Below are 14504 nucleotides of genomic sequence, written 5' to 3'. Positions count from 1 at the left end.
TTTTCTGTTACCTGTCTTGTATAATCAAAAACAATAAACACATTGTTAAAATAAAAAACAAAAAAAAAACTTATCAATGTTTTAAATTATATAACATATATTAAAGACATTTGAATAGACACAGTGCTCAGCATATATGAGTACACCCCTCACAAATCTCTCATTTAAATTATGTTTTTATAGGATGCTTTACAATATTTAGTCAGAATGTTTAAAAAAAACAAAAACTTATCAATGTTTTAAATTATACAACATATATTAAAGACATTTGAATACACACAGTGCTCAGCATATATGAGTACACCCCTCACAAATCTCTCATTTAAATTATGTTTTTATAGGATGCTTTACAATATTTAGTCAGAACGTTTACTCTAAACTTCCAGCTAATCAGCCACTTACTTCCCTGCGAACAATTTTGTATTTAATAGACGTCTGATAGACATCTAAAACAAGACTAAACTTGGCTGTCAGTGAAAATCTAATAGACATCTAAAGCCTGGTTTATACTTCTGCATCAAGTGACCGGCGTAACCCACGGCGCATGCAACGCGCGTAGCTGTGCATTTATATTTCTGCGCGCTGTCTCTGTTGGTCTGCATTAACACTTCCAAAACGCTAGTTGGCAGTGAGGTGTAAATGTTCCTCTGTGTCGAGTTTCTTCGCTGCTGTTTTGCTTTTCCTGAACACTTCCGGGATGTACAAGTGGCTCAAACTCGCTCATTTTGAGGCAGGAACCAGCGGACGTGCAACAACTTTAACTATGAGGTAAACACAAAACAAAACGTTCCATCCGGAGCTCCTTCACGGGACTCCACACTTGTAAACAATCGCTCCATCAGGCTTGCATCATTTACGCGGCTCTGTCCCACCCAGACTCGTCAGCGCTACCAAGCCGACCAATCACAGAGCTTGCGCTACGCGTTGTTGCGACGTGTAGTTACATTTTTTGAGAGGTGCACGTCAGTGACGGCGACGGCCACGGCGAAGGGCCATGCGTCAGCGCTGTAGCATACACCGGCGTTTAACGCAGAAATATAAATCAGCATTAAGAATTGCCCAAAACTAGACTAGTCGTCAAATAGACAGATTAGACAGACTTTCTATGTCTAGTCATTCATTTCTGTTTATTTGATGACTAGTCTAGTTTTGGCCTATGTTTAGATGTCTATTATACATCTGTTAGACATCTTTTAAAAACAAAAAATGCTTGCTGGGTTTATTTTTGGGGGAAAAAATTTATGAGTTTACATGTTGCAAATCCAGCAGCTCTTATCTCTCCACTGCAGTGCAGACTAACATGGCGTTCAATGGTCATAGATCAGCTAATATGATCATTATTAAGATGTTTCAACAACTAAATACGTGTTCTCGCAATTATTTGAGAATTGGGATATCAAATATTTCACAATTAGATAAATTTGAGCTGATATTATTGGTCAAAATCAAGAGGCAACCTCCCGCTCTCCCTCAGGAAGCCAATACGGAAGTAACTAAAACTGCAATTCATCCGAAATTCCGCTAGTCGTGGCCGCTCCTGGCTCCAAAATAGAGCAAATTTCAATTGAGCCCACTTTTAGAACGGCCAACTTTAAAGCAGAAAAAAAAGGTGTTTACAGCCTGGTACAAAAACAGATTTTGGTTAATACAGCTAATATTACCCTTCATGTGAGGGGGGTGAATTTTATTATAACTCATCCGTTTCCTTTATATTAAGTTATATTAAGTTTGCATAATTAAGGGCGTGGCCACTTGAGTGACAGCTAGGTCTCGTTGGTCGCCGTCACGTCACCTCAGCTGAATCCTGCAGATTAGCCACTGAACTCGGCATATTTATCGTATTTCTGTGTTGTTTTATGTGGCTTTACACAGTCAACTGCCTTTTGGACTTGTTTCCTACAATTATCAGATGGCATGGCATGCTGAGTGCACTTACTTGTGCTCACAAACCATTCACCTGGCCTCCGTTTCCCATGTGAGTAAAGTTATATACTTATATACCATCTCTATACATGTATTTGTTTTATTTAAGATCATTTATCGTTTATATTTATATTTAGAGCTGTAATGCACTCCAGAATCTGTCAGATTGATTAGCTGTAGGCTCTAGAACAGTCGTCTGAAGCGTTGTCACACAGTGTTATGCTGGATTTCATCAATAGTCTTACATTAACTAACACAGACTATATCTGAAGTGTTTGGAAGTAATTCACATTTTCCTCCTGTTGAAAAACGTCATAAGAACAATGTTTAGTGGCTCAATGTATTACAGCAGTGTTTTTAAAAGTCTAAACACTTTATTGATATAGTGTACAACCAACCACAAGTGGTCAGAATACAAACAAGTCACAGGTGATAAAGTATTAAGCGTTCTCCCAAAGTAAAGTGTGTCTGAACCAGGTCCAAGCGAAATGCCAGCAGGTGTCTGTAGCTCCGCTCACTCTCCACCTCTTTGCCCTTATTTGGTATGTGGGTGTGATGACGCGCGAACAAAATGGCGATGGTTGGCCGCGCTTACTTGTGCCTTCTTTTGCGCTCTTTAGAAACCTATGGGTGACGTCACGGATAGTACGCCCATATATTTCACAGTCTATGGTCAAAATAGGCTTGCACTGAAAAACAGGATGTATCCGAGAAGCAATGTTATTGTCGTTTTGCTACTACCCACCCCCAACACTTGCATTTACATGGGTGGGGCTAATTGGGCAGATTTGTGACATCATAAACCCCGGAAAACTACCTTTGTTGTCTGAACAAACTGTTTGTTGTAGTTCTTGAATGCATATTTTTAAATAGATATCTCCTTTTGGAACTGACTTTGAGATTTGTAAATTTTGTATGCCCAAACACACACACTAAAACTGACTTTCATTTAAACAGTGAAAAAGCATAATAGGACCCCTTTAAAGATAAAAAAAGGTCTATATTTGATAGATAAAAGTAATCAGTAATTAGTAAAAGTGAAAGTAATTAATTTATCAAAAGTTGTATTCCTACCCTGCAGCAGGGATGCTGTGAATGCCGTCACCACGCTACAACCGCAAAGCAGAGCTACATGGTTTGTAATCAGCTCAGCTTTCAGGATCCATTCAAGAAACGAAGCCACAAGAGCAGCCAGGAAGCCCAGAACAGTTGCTTGTACCTGTAGAGACATATGAACCTTAACAAAGAGAAGAATTTCAAGAATTGAACATTAAATGAGTAAACGAGCTGCATTGACCTGTTTGAGGGCAAGATTTCCTTTGATCAGGTTCCACTTCTCCCTTGAACAGTTCATTCTGCCAACATTCACCTGTAGATATGAACTGATTTACTGTTTACTCATTTAATTGGGGAATAAATTATATAACAAAGCTTGACAAAATATGCTTAATTTGCTAAAAGTCATTCAAGTTTAACACTCAGGGCCCTATCATACACCCGGCGCAATGTGGCGCAAGGCGCGATGCAATTGTTGCTTACTAGGTTCACCTCGGCGCAAGAGTCTTACGTTTTGTGCCACGCTGTTTTAATAGCAAATGCATTTGCGCTCATATGTGCGCCCGTAGGTGTTCTGGTCTAAAAAGGAAGGCGTTCTTAGGTGCATTGCTGGTGGGTTGCTATTTCGAGAAACTATAATAGATTTTTCAATAGACCAGAACAAAGCCAGTCTATTGTCCAGCGCAGAGAGCGTTAGTTGTGCGCCTCGCTTACACACTGCTTAATACACACAAGATATAGAGCAATACGCAAATATCTTTACATATGAAAAAGAATTAAAATATTAAGGATCTATTTATAGGAAATAATAAGGATATAAATATAAAGGATTAAAATATTACAAAACATTATTTTCTAGCCTACATAAATATAAATACCATACGTTCATGCCTTCTTCATCTCGGGGTGCTTTTCTAGTTTATTCATAACAATTTGCTTTTGTATAATGTTTTTATTATTAGCAGTATTATTTATTATATGCACATATTTATATTTGTTTATTAAAAACAAGCTTAGGTTTGCCCACCTGTCAGGTTTTAGACCATATGGGGCACAGCATGTGTATTAGGATATAACTCAGGTTTTTGAACACACTTCAATATTATTGTTCATTTATTCGTTAGCTGGAAATTAGAACTGAATTTAGAAATAGTTTTGAAACAAATCTTTGTGCTCAACAAACAAAATTAATTATTTATAGGCTAATTGATGTCTTTGCGTACAAGGTTTTTCTATCCACGAGAGTGAAAGTGAAAGTAGATAATGAGGAGGCCTTACATCTCGTTCTCGCGCTGTAGATGCTCTGTTTAACTGTTTTCTTGCTAGTGAAGCGCTCAGTTTTTCCACTTCCACTTACTTTACGTCATGTAAATAGCAAATGCACCATGGTGCGAAGCAACTGGCTCTTAAAGGGAATAGGAGATGAGACTCTGATTGTTTTTTTCTCAAAACACACCTACAACTCATTAAGAAAATAACGTCAACCCTTTTAGACCATGCGCCACGGCGTAAAGCGTAAACCTTAAATTAGCAAAAGTGGATTCTGACACGTCCTTAATGCGTTTGCTCCCTGCGCTTTGCACTTTGCGCATGGATCGTCAAAATAGACCCCTTAGACTTCTTTTTTGAGCTGAACATAACAAAAAAAATTATAAATATTTACTCAACATGAACAATTTTATATGAATGTATTAACATTTAATATACTATGTTGCAATGCCATAGAAGAATCCCAAATCTTAATCTAATGAACCATCTTATAAAACTTTTATTTATTAATTTTCCTTCAGCTTAGTCTCTATTTCAGAGGTTTCCACAGTAGAATGAACACAGTGGATGCTGCATAACCCTAAACTGGGAAACACCCATTCGCTCTCACATTCACACAATACGGCCAATTTAGTTAATCTAATTCACTTATAGTGCGTTTCTTTGGACTGTGGGGGATACTGGAGCACCCGGAAGAAACCCACGCGAACATGGAGAGAACATGTAAACTCCACACAGAAATGCTTAATGGCCCAGCTGGGACTCAAACCAGCAACCTTCTTGCTGTGAGGCGACAGTGCTAACCACTAAGCCATCATCCGAGCCCTCTCTGATGAAACATTAATTTGACTTTAATTAATAACTAATGTGTTTAAAAAGAAATCAAACATTCTAGTGTGGCGTCATTTCAATCACTGCAAAGAAAATCAGTTTGTCATAGCAGTATTTTTTGGTTCCTTCAAGATTTTGATTTGGGGTTTTGCATTGACTTGTGTACAGTTTGCATTGACTAGTATGCAATTTACTTGTGAAAATACTTAATTCCCTGTTTAGTGTGAACCTAGCATAAAAGTGTTGTGATTTTCACCAGTTGGTTTGGTGTCCCCTTAACATTTTTATGTGGACAGAGAGTTTTTTCAAAAATCAAAGCGGGGAAAAGTGTGTTTAGAAAAACCTCTGACCCATGTACGTGCCCAGCAGGCACACATAGTCATACGATGTAGGTATTTGGGTATATTTTGGTTGCAATGTCAGGGGAGCAAAATCCAACGTCAGTATAACATCAGTAGATGGTGACCTTTGGTTAATTTTTAGGTAGTGGATTTAACTAACCAGCATCCAACGTCATTTTAACATCACAATGTGACGCCCATACAACGTCTAACATTAGTTGACCATGATCTTGGGTTGGTTTGAATTTGTGGCATTAACTAACCAAAATCCAACATCATATTATCGTAATAATGTGACGTCCATACAACGTCTAAGTGTGACATCAGTTGATCGTAATTTTTGGTTGGTTTAAATTTGTGGCACTAACTAACCAAAATTCAACATTATTCATTCATTCATTTTCTTTTTGGCTTAGTCCCTCAATTAACCTCCGGTCGCCACAGTGGAATGAACCGCCAACTTATTCAGCATATATTTTTACACCTGGGGGAAACCCACGCCAACATGAGAAGAGCATGCAAACTCCACACACAAATGCCAACTGGCCCAGCCGAGGCTCGAACCGAGGTGAACGTGCTACCCACTGCGTCACCCAATCCAACATCATCTTAACTTCATAATGTGACATCCATACAACGTCAAAGTGTAACATCAGTAGACATTGATCTTTGATTGATTTTAGGTTGTTGAATTAACTAACCAAAGTCCAACGTCATCTTAACATCATAATGTGACATCCATACAACGTCAAAGTCTAGCATTTGTTGACCATGACCTTTGGTTGGTTTAAATTTGACGTCCATATAACGTCAAAGTGTAACATAGGTAGACATTGATTTTTGGTTGATTTTACATTTACATTTACATTTAGTCATTTAGCAGACGCTTTTATCCAAAGCGACTTACAAATGAGGACAAGGAAGCAATTTACACAACTATAAGAGCAACAATGAATAAGTACTAAAGGCAAGTTTCAGGTCTGTAAAGTCTAAGAAGGGAAGTGTTAGTAGTTTTTTTTTTTTTTTTTTTTTTTTGTGTATGGTTTGTGTCCTCAAACCATACACAACAACTGAAACAAATCTTAAATGTACTTACAGGCTGCTGGTCTAGATGCTGCTAAAGTGCTTCTCCTGCCGACTAATGCTAGCGTGCTCACTATATAGTGGTTACCTGGCGTTTGGACACGCCTCCCGAGTCAAAACAAGGGCCGAAACTGAGGCGGACGACGCGAAACCGCGTCTGCGTTCGCTACACAAGCTCTTATAGTAACCAAGGAAACAGTGGCTAAACAACTTCTAGTATTATACACAACTGAAAGCAAGTTTAAATGTCCTACAACTTTACACAAACAGCTGGAAACAAGTCCTCAAACCATACACAACAACTGAAACAAATCTTAAATGTACTTACAGGCTGCTGGTCTAGATGCTGCTAAAGTGCTTCTCCTGCCGACTAATGCTAGCGTGCTCACTATATAGTGGTTACCTGGCGTTTGGACACGCCTCCCGAGTCAAAGCAAGGGCCGAAACTGAGGCGGACGACGCGAAACCGCGTCTGCGTTCGCTACACAAGCTCTTATAGTAACCAAGGAAACAGTGGCTAAACAACTTCTAGTATTATACACAACTGAAAGCAAGTTTAAATGTCCTACAACTTTACACAAACAGCTGGAAACAAGTCCTCAAACCATACACAACAACTGAAACAAGTCTTAAATGTACTTACAGGCTGCTGGTCTAGATGCTGCTAAAGTGCTTCTCTTTTGAGCTTAGTACCTTACTTAGTACCTTACACAATTTTAGATTGTGGAATCAACCAACCAAAATCCAACATCATCTTAAAGTCATAACGTGACGTCCATACAACGTCAAAGTGGAACATCAGTAGACGCTGATTTTTGGTTGGTTTAAATTTGTGGCATTAGCATCATAATGGGGCGTCATGGTGGAGCAGTGGGTAGCACAATCGCCTCACAGCAAGAAGGTCGCTGCTTCGAGCCTTGGCTGGGTCAGTTGACATTTCTGTGTAGAGTTTGCATGTTCTCGCTGTGTTTGCATGAGTGAATGGATGCTCCGGTGTTCCCCACAAATCCAAAGACATGCGGTAAAATTGAATGTGTGTAAATAGTGTATGGGTGTTTCCCAATCATGGGTTTCAGCTGGAAGGGCATCCGCAGCGTAAAACGTGCTGGATAAGTTGGCGGTTCATTCTGCTGTGATGACCCCAGATTAATAAAGGTACTAAGCTCAAAAGAATACGACTGCATGAACTTCACAATGTGCCATCCATATAACGTCAAATCGTAACATCAGTTGACATAGATCTTTTGTTGGCTTTAGGTTGTGGAATTAACCAACCAAAGTCCAACCTCATCTTAATGTCATAATGTGACGTCCATACAACGTCAAAATGTAACATAAGTAGACGCTGATTAATTTTTTTTTTGTTTGTGGCATTAACTAACCAAGATCCAGCGTCTGCCTGAAGTTGGACATCGATGTCTATCTGACGTTGAATTCTGACGTCAACCTGATTTTCATTTCCAACCAGAATCCAACAACCTGACGACATTGGAGTACAACGTCAATCAGACATCATGTTGATGTCCTGTGCTTGCAGGGTGTGGACATGGCCTAAGACACCAGCCTTCAGACACTTTCTTGCAGCAATAAAGTCCATTCTTGGCAATTTAAAGAGCTGTTTCATTTTTTAAACTTTGAAAATAACCTTGCAAGACATGAATAAATAAACTATAATCTCAGTTTCTTTTGGTGAACTATCTCTTTAAGATAAAATATAATCTTACAGCAGTGGAAAGTCTTGAAGCCAGCGTCATCTCCAGGTTTCCCTTTAGGCCCAGCAGAGGTGGGACAAGAATGAAGATCTCAGTCACGTTACGGAAAACATCCCAGTGCTGATTGACCAAAACAAAAAACAAGTATTTACAATTATATTTCAAATCCAGCCCCCAAAATCTTCATCCCCCATACATTTACCTGCACTACGTCCAGCAACATCCCAGCCAGCACCGTTCCAAAACCCGCAAGCAGGAATGGAAACAAAATCTGTAAAACCATGGCCCTGATTGACTCACTGGGCATCTCCTGGATATTGTGTGGCTCATCTTGTGATATGTTCACTGTTGCCCCGTAAAAAGCAGTGGAAAGCAGAGGATCAGACTCTGAAGGCTCCCTACTGCAGACACGAGTCAAACTAGATGCCCTGTCAAGATCTCCGGTCTCTGGAGAAAGCTGATGGCTGTTTTCACTGGAGGACAGGAGAGACGATGTCAGCTGACCCTCTCCCTGATTCACTTCAATGACTGATTCCATCGCCATCACACCATGCCAAATATTTTTTACACAGTCTTGGAGTTTGAATTGATGAGTGGTGGACCATGTATAGATATGTTGTATAATGAATCTCACTGTTGGATATTCAGAATAAAAATGTAATTACGGACCAATGTAAGATGATTTGATGGTTGCTTGTTTCATCTGAAAAACATAAGTCAGAATATAAAAATTTAAAGATTAAAAAGAAAAATCTGACTGCTGAATATTTGCATCGCTGTTAAATTACTCACAGTACAACATTACATTATTATTTCCAATTTTACTCAAAGTCGTTGTAACCAAAGATCAGCTTTGAAATATTAAACCTAAAATGTGTCAAAAACTAATGATTTATTTTGTCAAACAATTATTTTTCTTACAAACTTAATTTTGGGATGAAAAACTTTAAATATTTACAGTACTGTTGTATTAAACCACTATCAAGTGGGTTACAATTATAATGGTTATGCTAATAACCTATATAATACCTCTATAATTAACTATATTAGTATATATTAGAATTCATTCATTTTCTTTATGGCTAACTCTATTAATCTGCCAACTTATTAAGAATATGCTTTATGCATCACTGGGAAACACCCATACACACTCATTCACAAACAAACACTACAGATTTTGGGCAGATACAATTTTAGCTTGCCCAATTCACCTACAGCGCATGTCTTTGGACTATGGGGGAAACCGGAGCACCCGGAGGAAACCCACACGAACATGGGGGAAACATGCAAACTCCACACAGAAAAGTCAACTAACCCAGTTGAGGCTCAAACCAGCAACCTTCTTGCTGTGAGGCGACAGTGCAAACCACTGAGCCACCGCGTCACACTATATTATATTATATTATATTATATTATATTATATTATATTATATTATATTATATTATATTATATTATATTATATTATATTATATTATATTATATTATTATTCATTCAATCATTTTCTTGTCGGCTTAGTCCCTTTATTAATCCAGGATCCAGGATCGCCACAGTGGAATGAACCGCCAACTTATCCAGTTTTTACGCAGCGGATGCCCTTCCAGCCGCAAGCCTTTTCTGGGAAACTATATTATTATATATAGTTTATATATTATCATACTGTATTATTATATTATATTATATTATATTATATTATATTATATTATATTATATTATATTATATTATATTATATTATATTATATTATATTATATTATATTATATTATATTATATTACATTATACTGTATTATTATATTATATTATATTATATTATATTATATTATATTATATTATATTATACCATATTATATTATATTACATTATATTATATTATTATATTATATTATATTATATTATATCATACCATATCATTTTATATTATATTATATCATACCATATCATTTTATATTATATTAAATTATATTACATTATAAATTCATTTATTTTATTTTCGGCTTAGTCCCTTTATAAATCTGGGGTCGCACAGCGGAATGAACCGAAAACTTATCCAGCATACGTTTTATGCAGCGGATACCCTTCCAGCTGCAACCCATCACTGGCAATTATATTATATTATATTATATTATATTATATTATATTATATTATATTATATTATATTATATTATATTATAAATACATACAAATCTAATTAGACATATTTTGTGGTTTAACACTTGAACTTTTTGTATAAAAAAACAGAAGCAGTAACGACACAATTATCATTTAGCACACATGATTGATTATACTGGTCTGACATACTATATAAAAAGAAAAAAATGTTCTACTCTATTAACGCAATAGCTATTAATTTGGCTATTAATCTTAACTTTAAGTCCAAAACGTTTTGGAAAGAAAAATGAAAACACAAAATTGGTCATCATCAAATCGAGTCAAATTTGATTAATACTGAACATTTGCATCACTGTTGGATAAAACACAGAATTTTTTACTATTTATTATTTCCAATTTCATTTGGAGTCACCGTGACACTGAAGATCAGGTTTGTAATGTAATTTCATTGCACTAAGTGTTTTAATTTGACAAATATGTTTATATTAATTCCACACATTTTATGCAACATACAAATATTTACAGTGCTGTTGTACAACAAGTAGGATAAATTATAATGTTTATGCTAAGGCACAATATTGGCATGATAAACACTGTCAGTTTTCTTATTTTATTTCTTGTTTTATTTATTGCATTATGATACATTGATCTCTGTCAACTTTTGATGTTAAAAGTTCAACTGTGAACAGTTGAACAAAGTGAATTTTATTGACATTTTAGTAGTCACAGGCCCGTAGGCAGGGGGGGTTCGGGTGGTTGGAAAGACCCATCCCTCACTGACAAAAGTCCAGAATTTCTCCCATACATGTCCTATTTTGACTGCTATGCCATCATAAATAGTGAAAATAACCCATGTAAAAAGACTGTAAGACCAAGCAGAATCCTCTTTTGGCTGTTGCTTCTGTGAGCTAATCAGTTTTGGCTAATGCAAACAATTATTTGCAACACATATCACTATATGCATTCCTGGCGAATTATTTAGCCAGAGGAACATATGGCTATTTTTTATAAGTTCAACAACCAGCTGTGCAAGAAAACATACAATCTGACCCAGGTGAAGCCATCTTTCCCTACTGTATTGTTTTTAAATGGAGAAAACATTTTACAACTAACTTTTATTTAAATTTAAATACTAATTTGGCTATACTTGTTATCCATTCGTTTTCAAATGTACTTTTTATAAGAGAAACTAGAAAAAAGTGAAGATGTACATTATTATTATGATTATTATTATTATTATTATTATTATTATTAATATTAATATTATGTTAAAAAAATTAATATTCAAATGTTCAAATTCTGACTGAGTAAAGTCGAATGCACTGGCCAGTATGTTATTTGCCTAATAAATGACAATAGGCTACTGTTTTTAATTTCAAGCAGACACCTAATGTGATTTTTTACGTTCAAAATAAGTATTTATTCATATTTCTTTATTCTAAATCTTTAGGAAATATCTTCGGTACATAAAAAAGAGTGGTTATGGTGACTATTTGACACTAAAATGTGGTATTTAAATCTCACAATTAAATAATAATAACACTGTGAATAACTGCAAAAAGGTCCGCTTTTTGAGAAAAAAAAACAACCCCTTTCACCAGGCTGGCTACGGGCCTGACTTATAACAATATATTGAATAATAATACATTTATAGAGAATTAAGTTTGTAAAATAACACAAAAAATACTGGCAGATTATAACCAGGCTTTTGTACCTTAATTTACAACACAACCCTAGACAATAAATCACTTCAAACTATTAACAATGTTAATAAAAGTCATATTTTCAAACGTTAACATCAAAAGTTGTTGGAGAAAAAATCAAGGTCCCATAAAACAATTCCAAAAGAATAAATAATTATTCAAAAGCACTAAATACATAGTACTGCTAATTTACTGTTTTCTGTATAAAATGTATAAAATACACAAAAATTAAATAAGATATGTCTTGTATATAAAAAACAGAAACATAAACACAATTGTCATTTAGCAAACACTATTAGGTCTTACTTTTTAACAAAATATGTTCTGTTTAAAGCTATAGCTATTAAATTGGCTATTATTCTTAACTTTAAGTCAATGAAACAATAAATATAACTTACCTCAAAGCAGCAAAGACCTAAAACCAACAAGCTGAAAGTTGTCGAGTACATGTTGTACTCGTTTCTCTCCTGATTAGCCTTCCATACAAATTATTAGAGTGACTGTGTGACAGTCAATGAAGGTTTGTGGTGAATGTTGTGCTGTCCCCATACGGCCCATTAACGTATTTGGCACACATTTTTTCATTACAAAATGATGACAGACCAAACTGTTGCTGTAGGGTGTATGCTTGTGAATGTGGTCATTGGGGTTTAACTGACTGGTAAACAATAATGTATTCATTTGCACAATAACGAGGAAAAGGTTGGTCCGTATTTGTGTTTTCACTGTGATGCTTGACGCCACTCGCAGGAAAGTTTGAGAAGTGCAAGTCAAGTCACATTCTTCAAAACATTACTTTTTAATACCAGGTTTTCCACTGGCTGTTGTATTTACACAGATTAAATAATTTATTTGATTTAATCTACTTAGTTTTATTAAAATTAAGAAATTACGTAATCATTTACCTGCTCATGCCCTGATAACACAACGTAAGCAGGGGCGGATTTACCCAATAAGCAAGCTAAGTGGGTGCTTAGGGGCCCCCAAGTAAACTATATGGTAAATTATATAAGGTAATGGTCTAACAAATACAATTTTAATGTAATTATTACAACTACACAAATTTGTCTCCCATCCTGAATCACTGAGCAGTCCAGCAGTTCAAAGGTAAAGGCTTTAAAATTCATATTCATCTATAAAAAAAATAAAACAAAACTAATAATTTAAAACGTAGCGATTGCAAAAAGATAAAACATAGAAAAGGAGAGATTAAAAAAACATCAATATAAATAAATAGAAAATAAATAAAAGTACAGAGGGTGCATTTAAGACTGTTTGGCCCTGTGACTAATTGCTTAGGGCCCCCAAAACAATAAATCTGCCCCTGCTTGTAGCTCTAAAATTACATTGTGTTTTGTAAAATATCCATGGTTAGAATACAGTTAGTATTATTAATTAAACAATTATGTATTATGATTTATAGTCAAATGTGAAATACATTTTTTTACGTCTAATTATGGATTCTATAGCTTGACAAAAATGTCGTTGTCATTTTTGGTGATGTGATGATTGTATTTACCAACTTTTTTTTCTTAGGCTGAACCCTAATTTAGAGTTAACATACTTACATTTTTCCTATTTGCATGTTCACAGTTCTTGATATACTAAAACAAAATAGCCTATTTAATCTACTATTTGTGTCTCTTGTGTAATACTATTTAATGTAATAAAATAAACATTGGTTGTCACCTCGCAGCAAGAAGGTCGCTGGTTCCAGCTTCGGTTCTTTGCGTCGGCTGGGTCAGTTGGTATTTCTGTCTGGAGTTTGCATGTTCTCCACGTGATGGCGTACGTTTCCTACGGGTGCTCCTGTTTCCCCGACAAAGACACTAAATTGTCCGTAGTGTATGTATGTTTGTGAGTGTGTGGATTTCCTGGGTGTTTCTTAGTGATGGGTTGCAGCTGGAAGGGCATAAAACATATGCGGGATAAGTTGGCGGTTCATTCCACTTTCGGGAAATTAACTGATTGAAATTACTTAATGAATACTGTAGTTAGTAATTTAATGTAATTTCAATTTTAGAATCCATTTGACCTAACATCAAATTGATTTGATTATTTTGTGTCTAAAACAGAAAAAAAGATTAGATTTTTTGTTATCTATGTTGGGCTTGTTCATTGATAATACAATTTACTATAGCAGTTTAAAATTAAAATGCATAATTACAGCAAAAATAATACTTGAATAACATTAAAAAGATTTATTTTTTTATTTTTTTATTTTATTTAATTTTTTTCACCTAAGTGTCAGATAGTTAACTTAATTTGTCCCGCACGAAATTTTCATTTGCAGCATACACTCACAGAGACATCAGACATTACACATTTGGCAGAATTATTAGCCCCCCCTTCATTGTTTTTCTTTTTCAAATATTTCCCAAATGATGTTTAACAGAGCAAGGAAATTTTCACAGTATGTCTGATAATATTTTTTCTTCTGTAGAAAGTCTTATTTGTTTTATTTTGGCTAAAATAA

General features: G+C 35.5%; 1 protein-coding gene across 2 annotated transcripts in view; it reads right to left on the bottom strand.

The window, feature by feature from the left end:
- slc41a2a (solute carrier family 41 member 2a) overlaps positions 1–12671 on the bottom strand; it is a 34583-nt gene extending 21912 nt beyond the window's left edge. For both annotated transcript variants that reach the window (XR_012400463.1, XM_688250.8), the window contains exons 1-5: positions 12427–12671; positions 8418–8918; positions 8228–8335; positions 3221–3292; positions 2998–3142 (exon numbers count right to left, since the gene is read on the bottom strand). Coding sequence is in view for 1 of the 2 variants with exons in the window: in XM_688250.8 (XP_693342.4) it covers positions 2998–3142; positions 3221–3292; positions 8228–8335; positions 8418–8759 (667 nt within the window). In the remaining variant the exon portion in view is untranslated. The remainder of the gene's footprint in view (positions 1–2997; positions 3143–3220; positions 3293–8227; positions 8336–8417; positions 8919–12426) is intronic.
- Positions 12672–14504: the final 1833 nt, after the last annotated feature.

The sequence above is a fragment of the Danio rerio genome, chromosome 25 (genome assembly GCF_049306965.1).
Source record: "Danio rerio strain Tuebingen ecotype United States chromosome 25, GRCz12tu, whole genome shotgun sequence".
NCBI lineage: Eukaryota > Metazoa > Chordata > Actinopteri > Cypriniformes > Danionidae > Danio > Danio rerio.
Note: the sequence above shows the minus strand (reverse complement) of the source record. Positions and strands in the feature narration are given on the sequence as shown.